This window comes from Armigeres subalbatus, chromosome 2, assembly GCF_024139115.2.
Source record: "Armigeres subalbatus isolate Guangzhou_Male chromosome 2, GZ_Asu_2, whole genome shotgun sequence".
NCBI lineage: Eukaryota > Metazoa > Arthropoda > Insecta > Diptera > Culicidae > Armigeres > Armigeres subalbatus.
Window position 1 is genome coordinate 439,798,269 of NC_085140.1, and position 16,761 is coordinate 439,815,029.

A 16,761-nucleotide genomic window follows, 5' to 3' on the forward strand; every position below is an offset into this window, starting at 1 on the left:
AACCCCCATATATTTTTTGATGGTTGGTGCTCGAGTTAGTGCTTCGGTCGTTCGTGTGTGATATTGTTGGTCGAATAAATTGATTGTTCGTGTCGCTGTTGGTAAAACTTGAGGGATGTTTGAATAAACGAGAGGTGGAGTCAATGTTGGTCAAACTGCTTGACCGTGTGTACGTTCCATTAGGATACGGCAGGCATGAAGAATGTCGGCAGGCTTTGTTCTCTCCGAGGCAGCCCAGTTGGTTGCGACGAGACGGACGCAATGAGAAAACAGAACTGTGCAATAAAAATCCTATTCGACTAAATGCTGATGTCATATTAGAAATTTGGAGACAGTACTAGAAGTCGAGACAGTCGATAGAAAATCCTTCCGCACGCGATGGCATATGAGCAAGTCACACCACCTTCCTTTTGCCAGGGGAGATATATCAGCTTCCACACTGATATTCTTCCCTCCCCCTTCATACGGGAGCCATGTGATATGTGCCATCACAAATATTGCCCTCCGTTCGCTTTCAAATCGACTTCTATAAAAAACATTCTTCATGCCTGCCGTATCCTAACGGAACTATCAATTCTATACTTCCGCCTCTAATTCTATCATGAACATGTACGTCCAAGTTTGGAAGATGATATTAGCATTTCCATATTATATTTGTTACATTTGGCTTGAAGGCCTTCAATGTGATTTTTAAAAGTTAGTTTTTGGTCCAGCAGAAGTCCTAAGTATTTGGCTTTGCTAGACCAATTAATTGGAACCCCATTCATAGTGACAATATGTCTGCTAGAAAATTTCAAATAAGAAGCTCTCGGCTTATGTGGGAAAATTATAAGCTGAGTTTTGGAAGCATTCGGGGAAATTTTCCATTTTCGCAAGTAAGTGGAGAAAATATCCAACCTTTTTTGCAATCTACTACAAATGACACGAAAGCTTCGCCCTTTGGCTGAAAGGCCCGTGTCATCTGCAAACAAAGATTTTTGACACCCTGGTGGTAAATCAGGTAAGTCAGAAGTAAAAATGTTATACAATATGGGCCCCAGTATGCTGCCTTGGGGAACACCAGCTCTTACAGGTAATCTATCAGATTTAGAATTCTGATAGTTTACCTGCAGTGAGCGATCTGATAAATAATTTTGGATCAGCTTAATAATGTACAGAGGAAAATTAAAGTTCATAAATTTTACAATCAAACCTTCATACCAAACACTGTCAAATGCTTTCTCTATATCAAGAAGAGCAACTCCAGTCGAATATCCTTCAGATTTGTTGAGCCGAATTAAGTTCGTAACGCTTAATAACTGATGAGTGGTTGAATGCCCACGGCGTTTTTCCATTTATCTGGAAAGTATGCCAATTGAAAACATTTGTTAAATAAATTAACCAAAAAGGATAAAGAGCTCTCAGGAAGTTTCTTGATAAGTATGTAGAAAATACCATCATCACCCGGGGCTTTCATATTTTTTAATTTTCTAGTAATAGTGAGATCTATTACTAGATCTATTATTAGATCATCCAAATTAGTTCCCAACGAAGGGTCAAAAACATTATCTTGGTTGAGAATGTCTTCGAAGCTCCGTGTAACCTGATCCTCAATTGGACAAGTGAGACCTAGACTAAAATTATGGGCACTCTCGAACTGCTGAGCAAGTTTTTGAGCCTTTTCGCCATTTGGAAATTTTTTTTCTCCCTCTTTAAGCGCTGGAATTAGCTTTGGAGGTTTTTTGACGTAGGACTACGTCTGTGTTTTCTATATTGGGGTACACTTTACGATTGCGAAAATCGGGGACCGTCACGAAAATATGATAGACTTTAAACTTTAATATCTAATCCGTTTCTCGATGGATTTTCAATTTTTTGGACCATTCGATCAAGGATGAGTCAACGCTTCTTTGTATTTATTTGAAAATACTGGTTTTTAACTATTTATTATCGATAATTGATACACAGTTTAGAAACAGGTCAACCAACCAATCACGTACATGGACCACTAGCACAGACATCAAAAATCAATCGCTTGCGGGTTTGGATCTAATCCTCAGTTTGAACAAGGTTTCACGCAGAGCAGAGGCATCAAAGCGATCGCAGCGGAGCGGACACAGCATCACGGAGGCGCTTATAACATTTTCAAAGGAAATCCATCGCATTGGTGGTGGTGCTCGATGTGTTGCTGCATTCAACCTCAACGAACCAGCATTTCATAAGAAGAAAGGATTGACCATAAAAATAGCACTGTGGCGATCCCGCACCGCCAGTGCCGATGCTGAAAATTTATTACAAATTGTGGTGCTATCAAATTCGCTATTTACGATTGAGTTTTGCACTTTGAAGAAAGTTTATTTTGGATAGTCGGATCAACCTTCTTTTGTATAAAATCAATGAAGCCGCCACCTCAGTGGAAACTATCTACTGCAACCACCCATCGGTGAACGTCGCTCGGACAGGCAGATGCCAAAAGATAATGTTTTGTAATATGAAGAAACTTGAGTCAAATTTCTGTTGTTATTCCTTGCAACAATACGTAAATTATTATTATTATTATTAGCGAAAAATCATCAAGTGGCGGTCGGACAATTTCAACGCAAGGTGCTGCCAAGCGTTAGTTATTGGTAAGACGCATAGGGAAAAAAATTGGTTCTTCTCAGGATCAGCATTTTATGGAAAGAAAGAGTTAATTGCTAAAATGGATTGTTTCGGCGGCATCTGGTTTAGCGTGGTTGCTGTTAATGATTCCATCCGTTCAAATTAATTACATCATCTCCCTCCGCCGCGCTATCAAATTTGCTAGTTACGATTGAGTTTTGCACTTTGAAGAAAGTTCATATCGGATTGTCGAATCAACCTTCTTTTGTATAAAAACCTTTTTGAAGGACACCATCCTCAAAAATGGCCGAAGTAAAAAAAAAGCAGAATCAGAAGTGGCGTGAAAGTAAGGATTGTGGCAAAGTAAGGATTGTGATGTCCCCGACTGAAAGCCAGTCGAGTGGCTTCAGCGGCCGATGAGTCTTGTTAATTCCACGGTTAGAGAATCAAAGTCCATCCAACTGTAAACAACTATTCGACTTCTTGATTCAGTTGGCCTCCGAGCAGTTTGCTCAATGATAATAAAACGACACAAATTATTATGGCAAATACCATCAATTTCGAATAGCTACGTAGTCCTACGTCACCTTTGCGTACAACCCGATTGGGCTGCACCTATGAGTTTTAAGAATTTTCGTGAATTTCCAAAAAGGTTTCGAACTGGGATCCAACTTCGAGACATTATTCTCAAAATTGATATTTCTCAGAATAGCGAAACGTTTTTTAATTTCATTTTGCAAATCTCGCCAAATAACTTTCAACGCGGGATCGCGAGTTCTTTGATATTGCCTTCGCTTCACATTTTTAAGACGGATCAGTAGCTGAAGATCGTCGTCAATAATAATGGAGTTGAATTTAATTTCACATTTAGGAATTGCAATGCCTCTGGCTTCGACAATTAAATTTGTCAAAGATACAAGCGCATTGTCAATATCACTTTTGGTATCCAAAGGAATATTAACATCAAAATTCCTATCGATATATGTTTTATATAAATCCCAATCAGCTCTATGATAATTAAAAGTAGAGCTGATTGGATTATAAATAGCTTCTTGTGAGATTTCAAATGTCACAGGAAGGTGATCAGAGCCAAAGTCAGCATGAGTTACCAATTGGCCACACAGCTGACTTGAATCCGTTAAAACTAAATCAATTACAATTAATTGCATATTATTCGGCAACTCGGCCGTACGAAAACCATTTTTTTGTTAAATATCTTAGCTGTGCATATGCACAGCATATGTTTCGAAATGGACAAATTGATATGAAATTTGCGAAAAAGAATCCACGTGTCTTGGAGGGACTCGAACCCTCAACCTCCTACTCTCTAGATAGGCGTGATAACCCCTACACAACAAGACCACTTAAAGGTCACGTTTTGCGGAAAAGCCATCAGAATCCGAGTACCAACCTCCACCGCGGTTAGCTCTCTTTTTTTGCAAATTGAATATCTTTCGGATGCTTGATTTGCCCAATCTCCACATTTGCTTTACTGTTGTATATCCACAGCCAAGCGAGTGCACATTGTTTATTAAACGAGAGGATCGCACTCCATGCCCCCCAGCAACGGACTGGGCGGGACGGTATAGAATGCGAATTCAATCGCACTCTGCTGTGCCAAAGGCTAAAGGTCACGTTTTGCGGAAAAGCCATCAGAATCCGAGTACCAACCTCCATTCTGATGGCTTTTCCGCAAAACGTGACCTTTAAGTGGTCTTGTTGTGTAGGGGTTATCACGCCTATCTAGAGAGTAGGAGGTTGAGGGTTCGTGTCCCTCCAAGACACGTGGATTCTTTTTCGCAAATTTCATATCAATTTGTCCATTTCGAAACATATGCTGTGCATATGCACAGCTAAGATATTTAACAAAAAAATGGTTTTCGTACGGCCGAGTTGCCGAATAATATGCAATTAATTGTAATCAAGTGTCGGTCTTTCACCGTCATTAGTCGTCTGAGTACACGCGACCGTTTACGTAAAGGCAATCAAACTCATCAAATGCTTTAGCCAAGCAAGCCTTTGGCACAGCAGAGTGCGATTGAATTCGCATTCTATACCGTCCCGCCCAGTCCGTTGCTGGGGGGCATGGAGTGCGATCCTCTCGTTTAATAAACAATGTGCACTCGCTTGGCTGTGGATATACAACAGTAAAGCAAATGTGGAGATTGGGCAAATCAAGCATCCGAAAGATATTCAATTTGCAAAAAAGAGAGCTAACCGCGGTGGAGGTTGGTACTCGGATTCTGATGGCTTTTCGCAAAACGTGACCTTTAAGTGGTCTTGTTGTGTAGGGGTTATCACGCCTATCTAGAGAGTAGGAGGTTGAGGGTTCGAGTCCCTCCAAGACACGTGGATTCTTTTTCGCAAATTTCATATCAATTTGTCCATTTCGAAACATATGCTGTGCATATGCACAGCTAAGATATTTAACAAAAAAATGGTTTTCGTACGGCCGAGTTGCCGAATAATATGCAATTAATTGTAATCAAGTGTCGGTCTTTCACCGTCATTAGTCGTCTGAGTACACGCGACCGTTTACGTAAAGGCAATCAAACTCATCAAATGCTTTAGCCAAGCAAGCCTTTGGCACAGCAGAGTGCGATTGAATTCGCATTCTATACCGTCCCGCCCAGTCCGTTGCTGGGGGGCATGGAGTGCGATCCTCTCGTTTAATAAACAATGTGCACTCGCTTGGCTGTGGATATACAACAGTAAAGCAAATGTGGAGATTGGGCAAATCAAGCATCCGAAAGATATTCAATTTGCAAAAAAGAGAGCTAACCGCGGTGGAGGTTGGTACTCGGATTCTGATGGCTTTTCCGCAAAACGTGACCTTTAAGTGGTCTTGTTGTGTAGGGGTTATCACGCCTATCTAGAGAGTAGGAGGTTGAGGGTTCGAGTCCCTCCAAGACACGTGGATTCTTTTTCGCAAATTTCATATCAATTTGTCCATTTCGAAACATATGCTGTGCATATGCACAGCTAAGATATTTAACAAAAAAAAAAAAAACTAAATCAATTGTAGAAGGATTTCGACTGGAAGAAAAACAAGTAGGGCCATTGGGATATTGAATAGTATAATATCCCGCAGAACAATCTTCAAATAAAATTTTGCCGTTGGAATTGCTTTGAGCATTATTCCAAGAACGGTGTTTGGCATTGAAGTCACCAATTACGAAGAATTTTGATTTGTTGCGAGTCAGAATTTGAAGATCAGATTTCAACAAATTCTTTTGCTACCCATTGCATTGAATAGGCAAGTAGGCTGCAATGAAGGAAAATTGTCCAAAATTTGTTTCAACAGAAACTCCCAAGGTTTCAAAAACTTTGGTTTCGAACGAAGACAATAATTTATGTTTGATACGTCTATTAATGACGATGGCGACCCCACCACAGGCGCTGTCAAGACGATCATTTCTGTAGATAAAATAGTTTGGATCTCTTTTAATGGAGAGTCCTGGTTTTAAATGCGTTTCAGTTATAATGGCAATATGCACATTATGAACTGAAAGGAAGTTGAATAATTCATCTTCCTTACCCTTTAGAGAGCGGGCATTCCAATTTAAAACTTTCACACAATTATTTGGATCCATTAAAACGGAGTCCAATAACAATTTTTTGTGTGTACTTTATACCAACCTGAACAGCTTCAGGAATGGTATTTGCTTTGAACATTGCATCAATCATGTCATGCAATTGTTCAGTTAAAAAATCAAAATCGGAAGCAGACATGCTACCTGAATTGACATGACCGTTCTTTTCCGTTGGGACATGGGTTTAAACCTCATTTTGAGAAGAGAAATTTTGTCTACCAGCAGCGATGTTTGCATACGTAGGTACATTGGAAAAATTGGAATTTACTGAAGTGCTTGCTATCCGCTGACGAGCGGCAAAATTTGTTTGTGAATTGTGGTGGGTATGAATTGCTCGACCGGTAACTGGTTTCGAAATTTGAGCGTTTGAAAAATTTCTACCCGTCGAATCTGGTATCCGATTGGAATTTCCCGTCATCAATTTTGCACGAGAATTCAAAACTTTTTTGCGTGAAGGGCATTCCCAGAAATTGGATTTATGATTGCCCCCACAATTTGCACATTTAAATTTATTGGAATCTTCTCTCACAGGACATGCGTCCTTGGCGTGAGAGGTTCCACCACAAATCATGCATTTAGCATCCATGTGACAATGTTTGGTTCCATGACCCCACTTTTGGCACTTACGGCACTGGGTGGGGTTTTGGAAATTTCCCCCAGGCCTGCGGAAATGTTCCCATGTAACACGGACATGGGACATAATACAGGCCTTTTCCAAACTTTTCATATTATTTAGTTCATTTTTGTTAAAGTGAACTAAATAAAATTCTTGAGAAATACCCTTCTGGGAAGTACCAGAGCGAGATTTTTTTTCATCTTAATTACTTGGACTGGTGAAAATCCAAGTAATTCAGATATTTCATTTTTAATCTCATCCAGTGATTTGTCGTCACTGGGGAGACCTTTCAAAACGACTTTGAACAACAGCTCAGTTTTGTCGTCGTATGTGAAGAATTTAATGCGCTTCTCAGTTAAATACTGACGAAGACGTTTGCGATCGTCAAAGGATCCCGGCAAAACGCGACAGTCACCCTTCCTAGCAATCTGAAATGAAACCTTGATCCCCTGAAGGTTACTCAAGATTTCATTCCGAAAGCCAGAAAACTCGGCAGCAGATACCACAATTGGCGGAATCCTTTGCTTTTTCGCATGAATCGAATCACCTGGGCTAGAGGTAAATTCGATTTTCTCAAATTCGTCATTAATCAAATCGAACTGATTGGTCAGTTCGATAGGAGAAGAAATTATGTCACCGTTAGAGTTAGAAGGAATATCTGAAGTCTCCAGCTTCCTTCTATTTTTTCCGCGCTTGGGCAGGACGGTCTTGAAACCTTGTTTCTATGAAGGAAGAGGAGAATTCAGAGACTCCCCCTTCCTTTTGTTTTTTATTAATGCTCATTGCTGAGCGTGGAAACGTGACCTTCTAAGAGTTTTTTTTTTCCAGAACAGTGTCCCTGCAGGATTACCACCGCTTGTCGGAATTTTACTTCCGCAAACGGGTCCAACGTAAAACGAAGGCACGGGTGCTTGTAAAGATCGTAACGGGATCAGTGGGTACAAATAGCGCTGAGAAGCACTGTTGAAATTAAAATAGCTTCGGGTAGTATAACAAACTTCCTTCCACAAAGAGAACTGCACAGCACGAAAGCACGATGCGGTCTGATAATGTAAACAATGATGCACAGTAATAACCTGTTATTTGAACTTCATCTGAGAACAATATGTAGGAGCGCATCAAAATCGTGCTTATCCTTTCTGGGACACCCAATAGTATAAAAACAGACAAACAGACATAACACTCGACAAATTTCCATCGTTCACTGATTTACTGGTCAATTCAAATAATCATTAGTTGGCCAATCGTGGCCAACGCATCGGATTTGCTCGAGTTTGACGTTTGCACACTACCGCCATCTGGTTCGTGGTTTGCCCAATCAACTAAAATCAACAGATGTTGTTAGCTGTTGTTAGTGCTTGAACAAAAAATCTGAGACTAAGTTTCAAAAAGTTAAAAATTATTACTTCAAGAAACTGTACGGATATTAAATAATTTCTGAAGTATCTATTTACATTTAGTATTGAGGAAATTAGTGTTGTGGTATGACAGTATTCATTAATTTGGGAATTGAAACGATCTGTATTTTAAACTACTCCATCCATTCACACCATAATGCTTCTATATTAAATATGTTTCTGGTAACCACTCCCAAATGCAAACAAAAATTTCTCTATATTCATAACTACAAAGGTGGGTTTCAGTGTAGTACACCGCGAGGGCGCTACTTTTTTACAACCTTGAAATGCGAAATCTAATAGTTAAAGTTAATGATCAGGAAAGGAAAAACACTTAAGCAGGAAGCCAGTAAACCAGGTCAGTAAACAGACACCACAGCTCCAGAGCTCAACTCACCCGGCAAAACACAGGTCTTAAGCTGTGGTTCATAGATTAGGCCTTTCTTGCACTGCGTCGGCACCCAGACGTGCGTCTTCGATGGCAGCAGCACGCAACGGAAGTACTGATCACAGCGCGAGGCATGCGGGCGAGTTTGGTCCGGACACGGTTCGCCGAGAACCGACATTGCCGACAAGCAGCAAATCAGCAACAGCTCCAACATCTGCATCTTCAGCATCCTTCAAGTCTCTGCAACTTGTTCTCCCCCTTTCAACTGATTCTGACTTATTTGTTCTAGATTTCGCTTTCTTCCTGCACCAATTAGCACTGCTACTTTCGAACCTAGCGTTTGCTTGCCAGATGCTTCACTTTCCACCCAAAACGTGCACTTTGCTTCATGATGGTCCCATTTCGACGGGAATCAGAACACGACAAATCAACCAGTCACGTTGTGCCAATATTGTGTGTGGCTTTCGTTTCGTCGATTCACGCACTGCCGCAAACCGGAAGAAAGAAGCGCTAAATGCGTTATCTTCACCAAGCAATAATCCGTTACCGAAAATCTCCGCAAGGTGATCCGCCGCACGCGCTGCTGGCCGCCACTCACACGCTACGCCGCAATGATCCGAATTAACCGCTGAGTGAGGCGACGGCGACGGAGTCGAGCTATATTTTGAACTGCTGCGCGCCGAGTTTGAAATGGAAATAAGCTGAACATTCCGAAAAACGGCTTCACCCAGCTTCCACGCCGTGCCGTTGCCGGGCGTCAGGTCGACGGCGGTAAAGCGAATCAGAAGCGCCACTGGGAGGTGCACGAATTGTGGCGAAAGAAATTATCTTATTTGCTTTTCCTTTTAGCTTCAGGCAAAGGCGATTATACAGAAGCCCACGACCTCTGTGGAGTGCTCTGATCGATTGTAGATCGTGTCCGATGGAAGTTTATTGACGATCGATGGATTATCGTAATGTTGGAAGAGGTATAGGGTTGCACATGAATTGGACAGAGCTATGGAAGCTGCAATCAGATGAGTCCTTGGTGTATATCGATTAATTGATAGAATTTTTTACTCGTCTCTTGTTATATCCAATTAAAGAAGTTGAACATCAGCAAATCGACCGAAATATTCGGACACACTGGCAAATTAATGTTTTGTCTTTACGTTAGCGTTAGCGTTAGCGTTGTTACGGTATACTTCGTAGATTGGACACTAGTGATACTCATGTTTCTTATGGAATCCTTATCCAGATTGCTATCGGAAATCAAGGTGGGGAGTTACCCTTGATTCCAATCTAAGATAAAAATGGCATAAGCATGAGGATTACTACTCCCGGCCACGCCCATCTTTACCGTAACTAGAGATAGGAAAGGAAATGTTGATGTAGAACTTACTTAACGAGAGGCCCCCGACTTGGCGACGCCCTCATAAGTTCTACGGAGTTGGTGGTTTGGTAGGGTAAGGTAGGTCATGGAGGTTTGCCTCAAGCTGGCAATTCGACCCACAGACTATGTTGTTTACCTGTTTTTATTTAAACTCTTGCCAGCCGGCTGTCGAAAGAGTATGCTAATATCAATTTTATTTACAGCTTATTCTTTAAATAATTTACAGACGATTTCTTAACCTCAATCTATCAACAAATATCCGTTGAACAAATCTAAATTTACCAAATTTGTACTTTCTGCTCAATGAACAAAACGATTCTTCTAGGTTCATCGAATACAAAAATCAAACCATGCCTTTTAAAAATAATTATACTAAACATTTTACAAAGTTTTATTTCAAGTATTTTTGCGATTTCTGATATAAAATTCAATAGCAAACAATCAAACAAAATTAAAATATTCTGGCTAAATTTTACTATTTTGGTCGAGCATGGGTCAGCCGCCTGACACCCGCGTTGAAAAATATGTTCCATGCTTGCCCCCCACATAAAATAATAACGTGTGCTAATCACTAATGGTACTAAAAGATTTAAATGAAATTAGGCATTGTTCCCGCTTATCATTTTAGCACCGCCAGGGGGAACTTGGCCAGTACCCACTGCACTTTTCTTTCCCTTTCCACAAACAATTACCATCATTTGTGATATTTCAACGGAATTTTATTGGGAATTCTGAAAAGGCAGACAATCAATGCAGTTAGATTGCCAGGTAATACGTGCACATCGTAGCACTGGTGATGCATCACAATCGTATATATACAGGAGTATATGCACTATATGATGACATTGACCGGAAGGTTAGATAAGCATTTCCCCCCACAAATTAATGTTTTGTCTTTACTCGCCGAAATATAAACGATAAGTTTACTTGTAGACAGCAAGCTTATTTATCAGGGGCAACCTGTCAACATTGGCCCATTCCAACTGTTGTACCATTGGGAGTAATTTTCCAATAAAGTATTAGCAGTGGCTGGTTTCCTACACGCCGCTGCCAACATCCAGGCGCTATCGTATATACGCAAATAGCCAGCATGAGTTAACCGCCAGAATTTTGTACGGCGAAAGACATCTAACGTGAGTTTTCTCAGAAGTATGAACATTTCACGAAAAAATATTTGGTACCAGTTCTGCAGGGAGGTGTCCGCTACCGCGCCTACCAAACACTTTTTCCATTGAAATGTTTAATTTCGAGAAATTGAACCTTAGATACCTTTCGCCATACTGATTTAAAAAAGTTAACTCCTAGGTGCTCCTAGTATAACACTGTAACCACGCTCAAAGCCGATAATTCATTCTCGGCCGCGTTGGTACGGATCTTCCAGTGGGAGCGGTAGTCTGTCAGGACAGGACATCCAGACCTCGTTGGAGTTTTGCCACCAGCGGTCAGTTCAGATCACTCTACCTGTGTAACGGCAACGGGTGTTCAATATGAAATGAGAAAGATTTCAATTCCTTTCTACGAGAGATCGACTATGATGGTGATATTTGAGGTTATGGCTTTCAGTCTTCTTATGCTCAAAATTGGGTTTTACGTTTTTATCCGAAGTTTCGGTTACATATATTGTACCTTTATCAACACTCTTAAAAATTATGAATTTTTGATGCATCTTAATATTTCGATAGGGAAGATCCATTAATTACGTAACGCAAAAAATGGACTTTTTCAACCCCCCCTCCCCCCTATGTCACACTTTTTGTATGAAGCATCTGAAAATTTTGTATGGATCGTCACACTTCACTCAACCCCCCCTCCCCCCTCTAAGCGTTACGTAATTTGTGGACGTTCCCATACTTAATCATAAAAGAGACACAAACTTACGTTTAATTTAACGTATTTTTCATCTGTCATCAAAGTTCAGATTTTTAAGATCTATGGCATGTAAAATTGGGCTACGAATTGGTGAGTTGACATCCGGGAAGGAGCGCCTAACATAGCTCTGGTCCTCCCAAGTTCCAATACTCACGCTTCCACGGGTCTTCCGATGACAATTGACCGCCAGCTAAGGGTTGCGTACTTAGCTGGTAGTGTAGCCTGGGCACTGTTGTCCTTCTGACATCAGCTAGAGTGAGAGGGTGCGTCCTGTGGGGTCTGCCTAGGATGTGGTGGGGTTCAACAGTGGGCTCTGTTGAACTTCTATAAAAAGCTGCATGTGTCCCAAGCAGGCCCTATCAAAGCGACCGTGTGCCGCTCAAAGCGCACTAGCCTAGTCCTGGTGTTGTGTGGCACTTTAAACAAATTTGACCTGACCGATCGAGCGTCTGTTCACCAAGGAGGTGCGGCTCCAACAGCGTCTGTTCTGGTATCCAGCGGCTGAGTATGAAATGCTATCCCCGGAAGCTATACCTAAGATGGCAGCCCCATCCCGGTGGATAGGGAACCTTGGGCCAACAACCTACTGTTCGAAAAAACATCAATTTGTTCGAGAATCCGATACGGATTGATTTTACGGCGACGACTTTTAGTGCGAAACAATGGACACGAATAGGAACATGGAACGTTTTAACCCTAGCCCAGCAGGGTAAATTGGCACAACTTGCCAATGAGGCACGCCACATGAATCTTGAGATCCTGGGACTGAGTGAGCCCCGTTGGCCAAACTTTGGAGAACACAGAACGCCGTCGAGACAAGTTCTGCTATACTCTGGTTTACGAGGAGAACACGCTCCCCGGCATCGCGGAGTTGGCTTCCTACTAAGCGCTCAGGCACACTCTGCGCTTATGAAGTGGGAATCTATAAGTGAAAGGATAATCGTTGCCAGATTTAGAACACGGGTCCGAAACCTTACTATAATCCAATGTTATGCGCCAACCTATGCTGCCGATCTGCAAGACAAAGAGAACTTCTACAGCCAACTTAATGCCGTCGTAGATAGAATTCCGAAGGGTGATATCAAGATCTGTTTGGGCGACTTCAATGCGAAGATCGGATCCGACAACTCGAACCATGAGCGCATTATGGGACGCCATGGTCTCGGAGAAATGAGCGAAAACGGAGAGCTGTTTGCAGAATTTTGTGGTCATAACGACATGGTGATCGAGGGATCGCTCTTTCCTCATCGACCGGTTCGCAACGTCACGTGGGTCTCCCGTGACGGCTTTACGGAAAATCAAATCGACCACATCTGCATCAGCCGAAAATGGAAACGGAGCCTTCTTGAAGTACGGAATAAACGTAGTGCCGATATTGCGTCTGATCATCACCTCCTCATCGAAATACGCCTGCGCATTGCGCGGAATCGTCGGCAGGAGGAGAGAGTTGGACGACGGTTCAACACACCGTGACTGGAAGATGTTCTGCAGATATTCCGGAAGGTGGCAGCGTGGAAGACCGATGGACCGCCATCAAGAATGCCTTCATCGCCACCAGCGAGAACAATCTGGGCGAAGTACGCACCCAGAGAAAACAATGGATCACCGATGAGACCTGGAGGAAGATAGAGGAGCGAAGAGAAGCCAAAGCCGCGATAGAGCGATCAAAAACCAGAGGAGCCAAAGTCTTAGCCCGTCAACGCAACTCGGCTCTTGAGGAGGAAGTAAAACGCTCATGTCGACGGGACAAGCGAGCGTGGGCAGATTCTCTGGCCGACGATGGAGAGAGAGCCGCAGCAACCGGGGACATTCGCCTCCTCTACGCTTAAGCGGGGCGAAGATGAATGCAACGATGCCTGTGAAATACGCGAATGATCAGTTACTGACCGACCCAACTGACCAGCTGAAACGCTGGTTCGAGCATTTCGAACTAGAGATGGGCAAAACAGCTCATTGCAGTGAGCGGATCTGATCCGTTCAGCTCATTGAAAAGAGTCAGCTCCTTGGATCAGCTCTTCAGTTCTTTAATGCTACATATAATAAAACATAATTGTTAATATTATTATTTTAATTATTGTTCAAAAATTTGAAAAATTTATGTCATTCATTAATTTATTCATTCATTCATCTATTTACCTTTCTTTGAAATTTTTAAAATGTTTAGCTACAGTGAGGTAATAATTTCTATTGAAAAACCGACAATTTTAAACTAATAACATTTATTACGCTTTTTCTGACCGTCTAGTTTTGAAGTCTAGGAGTTCATTTAGAACCATCACATTTATTTATATACAAAAACTAACTCAACATTATTTTCTATTCATAATTCTAAGTTACATTTTGTTGATAACGTTTCTCAAATCGTTAATTTAAATAATTCAGTCCCTAGTCTCTGATATGTATATGAACCATATCACGTGTCATAAGTTTTCTCTTCATACTGGGTGCAGTAAATCAATGCCTTGTTTGCGCGCGCTTCTAACCCTTCTAACCATGCGTAGTTGACATTTTCATACAAGCGATCCCATTTATCTATATTGCACGCTTAAAGTAAATTACACATCGCATGAATAATTTTCACACATGACGACGATGACACGGGAGAATAGCAATCTGTGTGAAAATTATGTGTAAGACATGCACAGTCGCTGTGTAATGTCTTTTATTATTTTAATATGTGTAAGAAACTTTGCTTCGAACTGTCAAGTCCATTTTGACTGCCATGATGGCGGTTGCGTCCGGCATGCACCGCAACGAAAATGACTTTTTCTGTGGATTTTCGTTATGTTTCGATACGTCACAACTAAAATGTGCGACTATAAACATCGCACTTTAGTTTGGTCATATCGAAACAAATGGGGACTCCTCTGAAATAGTATAAAAATGTTGCGATAATTTTCAATTTACATGAAAAAATATAATTGAGGTTAGGTCCGTTTTCCGACCGCTCACTCACTGTGTGAAATGAACTCATCGGAAATCGTTCACCGTCAATTACACTAAAATGAGTAACATGGCAGTTACTCATAATATGTGTTGTTCCAGGTTAGGCCCGTTTTGTGTGAACGAAACACAAAATTGTGTGAATGACTTTAAGCGTGTATGACATGGAAGCGAGAGCTGCGCCACATATTTTTTCATGTAAATTGAAAATTATCGCAACTTTTTTATACTATTTCAGAGGAGTCCCCATTTGTTTCGATATGACCAAACTAAAGTGCGATGTTTATAGTCGCACATTTTAGTTGTATCGTATCGAAACATAACGAAAATCCACAGAAAAAGTCATTTTCGTTGCGGTGCATGCCGGACGCAACCGCCATCATGGCAGTCAAAATGGACTTGACAGTTCGAAGCAAAGTTTCTTACACATATTAAAATAATAAAGGACATTACACAGCGACTGTGCATGTCTTACACATAATTTTCACACAGATTGCTATTCTCCCGTGTCATCGTCGTCATGTGTGAAAATTATTCATGCGATGTGTAATTTACTTTAAGCGTGTAGCAATTTCGAGCTGGACGACGACATGAGCGGAACTGAGAGTTGTTCGGATCTTCGGATCTTTTGCTTAGTACGGTTCGTTCGCTACCGCACTACTAGGTATCTTTTGTGTGTCCGTTCGTAGCGCCGAGTATGTGGGTATGGGTTAAGAAATAGGCGGCAAGCTAGATTATTTTTGCTTGTGTGTTTCGTATTCCTTAGAGATGTCGTAAAATCCCGATTAATCGATTAGTTACTAATCGATTACTCTTGATTCTTGTCGATTATTGAATCGATTAATCATTGTATAGTAATCGATTCAAAATTAATCGATTATCACAACGATGAATCGATTAATCGAAATAATCAATTAATTTTCGACATCCTTATGATGTCGTAAAATTCTGATTAATCGATTAGTAACTAATCGATTACTCACGATTCCTCTCGATTATTGAATCGATTAATCGTTGGGTAATAATCGATTCAAAATTAATCGATTATCACAACGATGAATCGATTAATCGAAGTAATCGATTAATTTGCGACATCTCTAGTATTCCTCTCTGCAGCAGAAATGATTTCTGTCGCTTGGCTTGATGGTGCTTGAGGTGCAAATAATAAACGATCAGCACGTGTGCGGTACTGGACTGGAATGCTCATACAAGCTCGCTTGTGTTGTGTACCGCGAGCGTGGTATTTTCGTTTGTGCTGTACAAAATACAACAGCGCGCGTACTGAGTGCGTACGCTCGAGGGAGTTTCTCTAGGCGCGTGTTTGACAATGATTTCATCAATTTAAAGTGAGCTGCTGAGCTGGGCTTCTTTAAAAAAGATCCATGGCTCATCAGCCCAATGTAAGGAAGCGAATCTTTGGAACAGCTTCTGAGCGGAGCGCCCATCTCTAATGCAATTGAGTCTTTTTGTAATGCCATCCGGGCGTTTTGCCCCAGGCCCATCTTTGAAACATAGTTTAAATACGCTAGAAAGTTATGAAAACTTCGTTGTATTCAATTGGAGATAATTGTGAGATGTACACTACCAAAAATCCACACATTTTTATTGGCAAAAATCCATAGATTCAAGGATGTTAATGATCACTCAGTAATTTGCGTTCGATCATTTAGTAGTTTGTCAATAACACATTCCAGAAGCTGAATTTCAAAATATGTTGTATGATGGACTTCTAGTGCGAAGGTTTTTCTACAACTTTGCCTAATGGTTTGTTATTAGAATTCAACTAATAACGGAGTTAGAGCGCTAGTTGCATTAACTCAAACTAAATGATTGGAATTTTGTTATCATTTAGTCTAAGTTACTGAAACTAAAGCTATAACTCCGTTACTAGTGGAATTCAAACAACGAACCATTAGGCAGAGTTGTAGAAAAACCTTCGCACTAGAAGTCCACCATACAACATATTTTGAAATTCAGCTTCTGGAATGTGTTATTGACAAACT

At 41.1% G+C, this 16,761-nt stretch overlaps 1 protein-coding gene across 2 annotated transcripts in view; it reads right to left on the bottom strand.

The window, feature by feature from the left end:
* LOC134213651 (uncharacterized) overlaps positions 1-9,256 on the bottom strand; it is a 35,201-nt gene extending 25,945 nt beyond the window's left edge. For both annotated transcript variants that reach the window (XM_062692903.1, XM_062692902.1), the window contains exon 1: positions 8,584-9,256. In XM_062692903.1, coding sequence (XP_062548887.1) covers positions 8,584-8,803 — 220 coding nt within the window. In that variant the 5' untranslated portion in view covers positions 8,804-9,256. The remainder of the gene's footprint in view (positions 1-8,583) is intronic.
* Between the last annotated feature and the right edge of the window lie 7,505 nt (positions 9,257-16,761).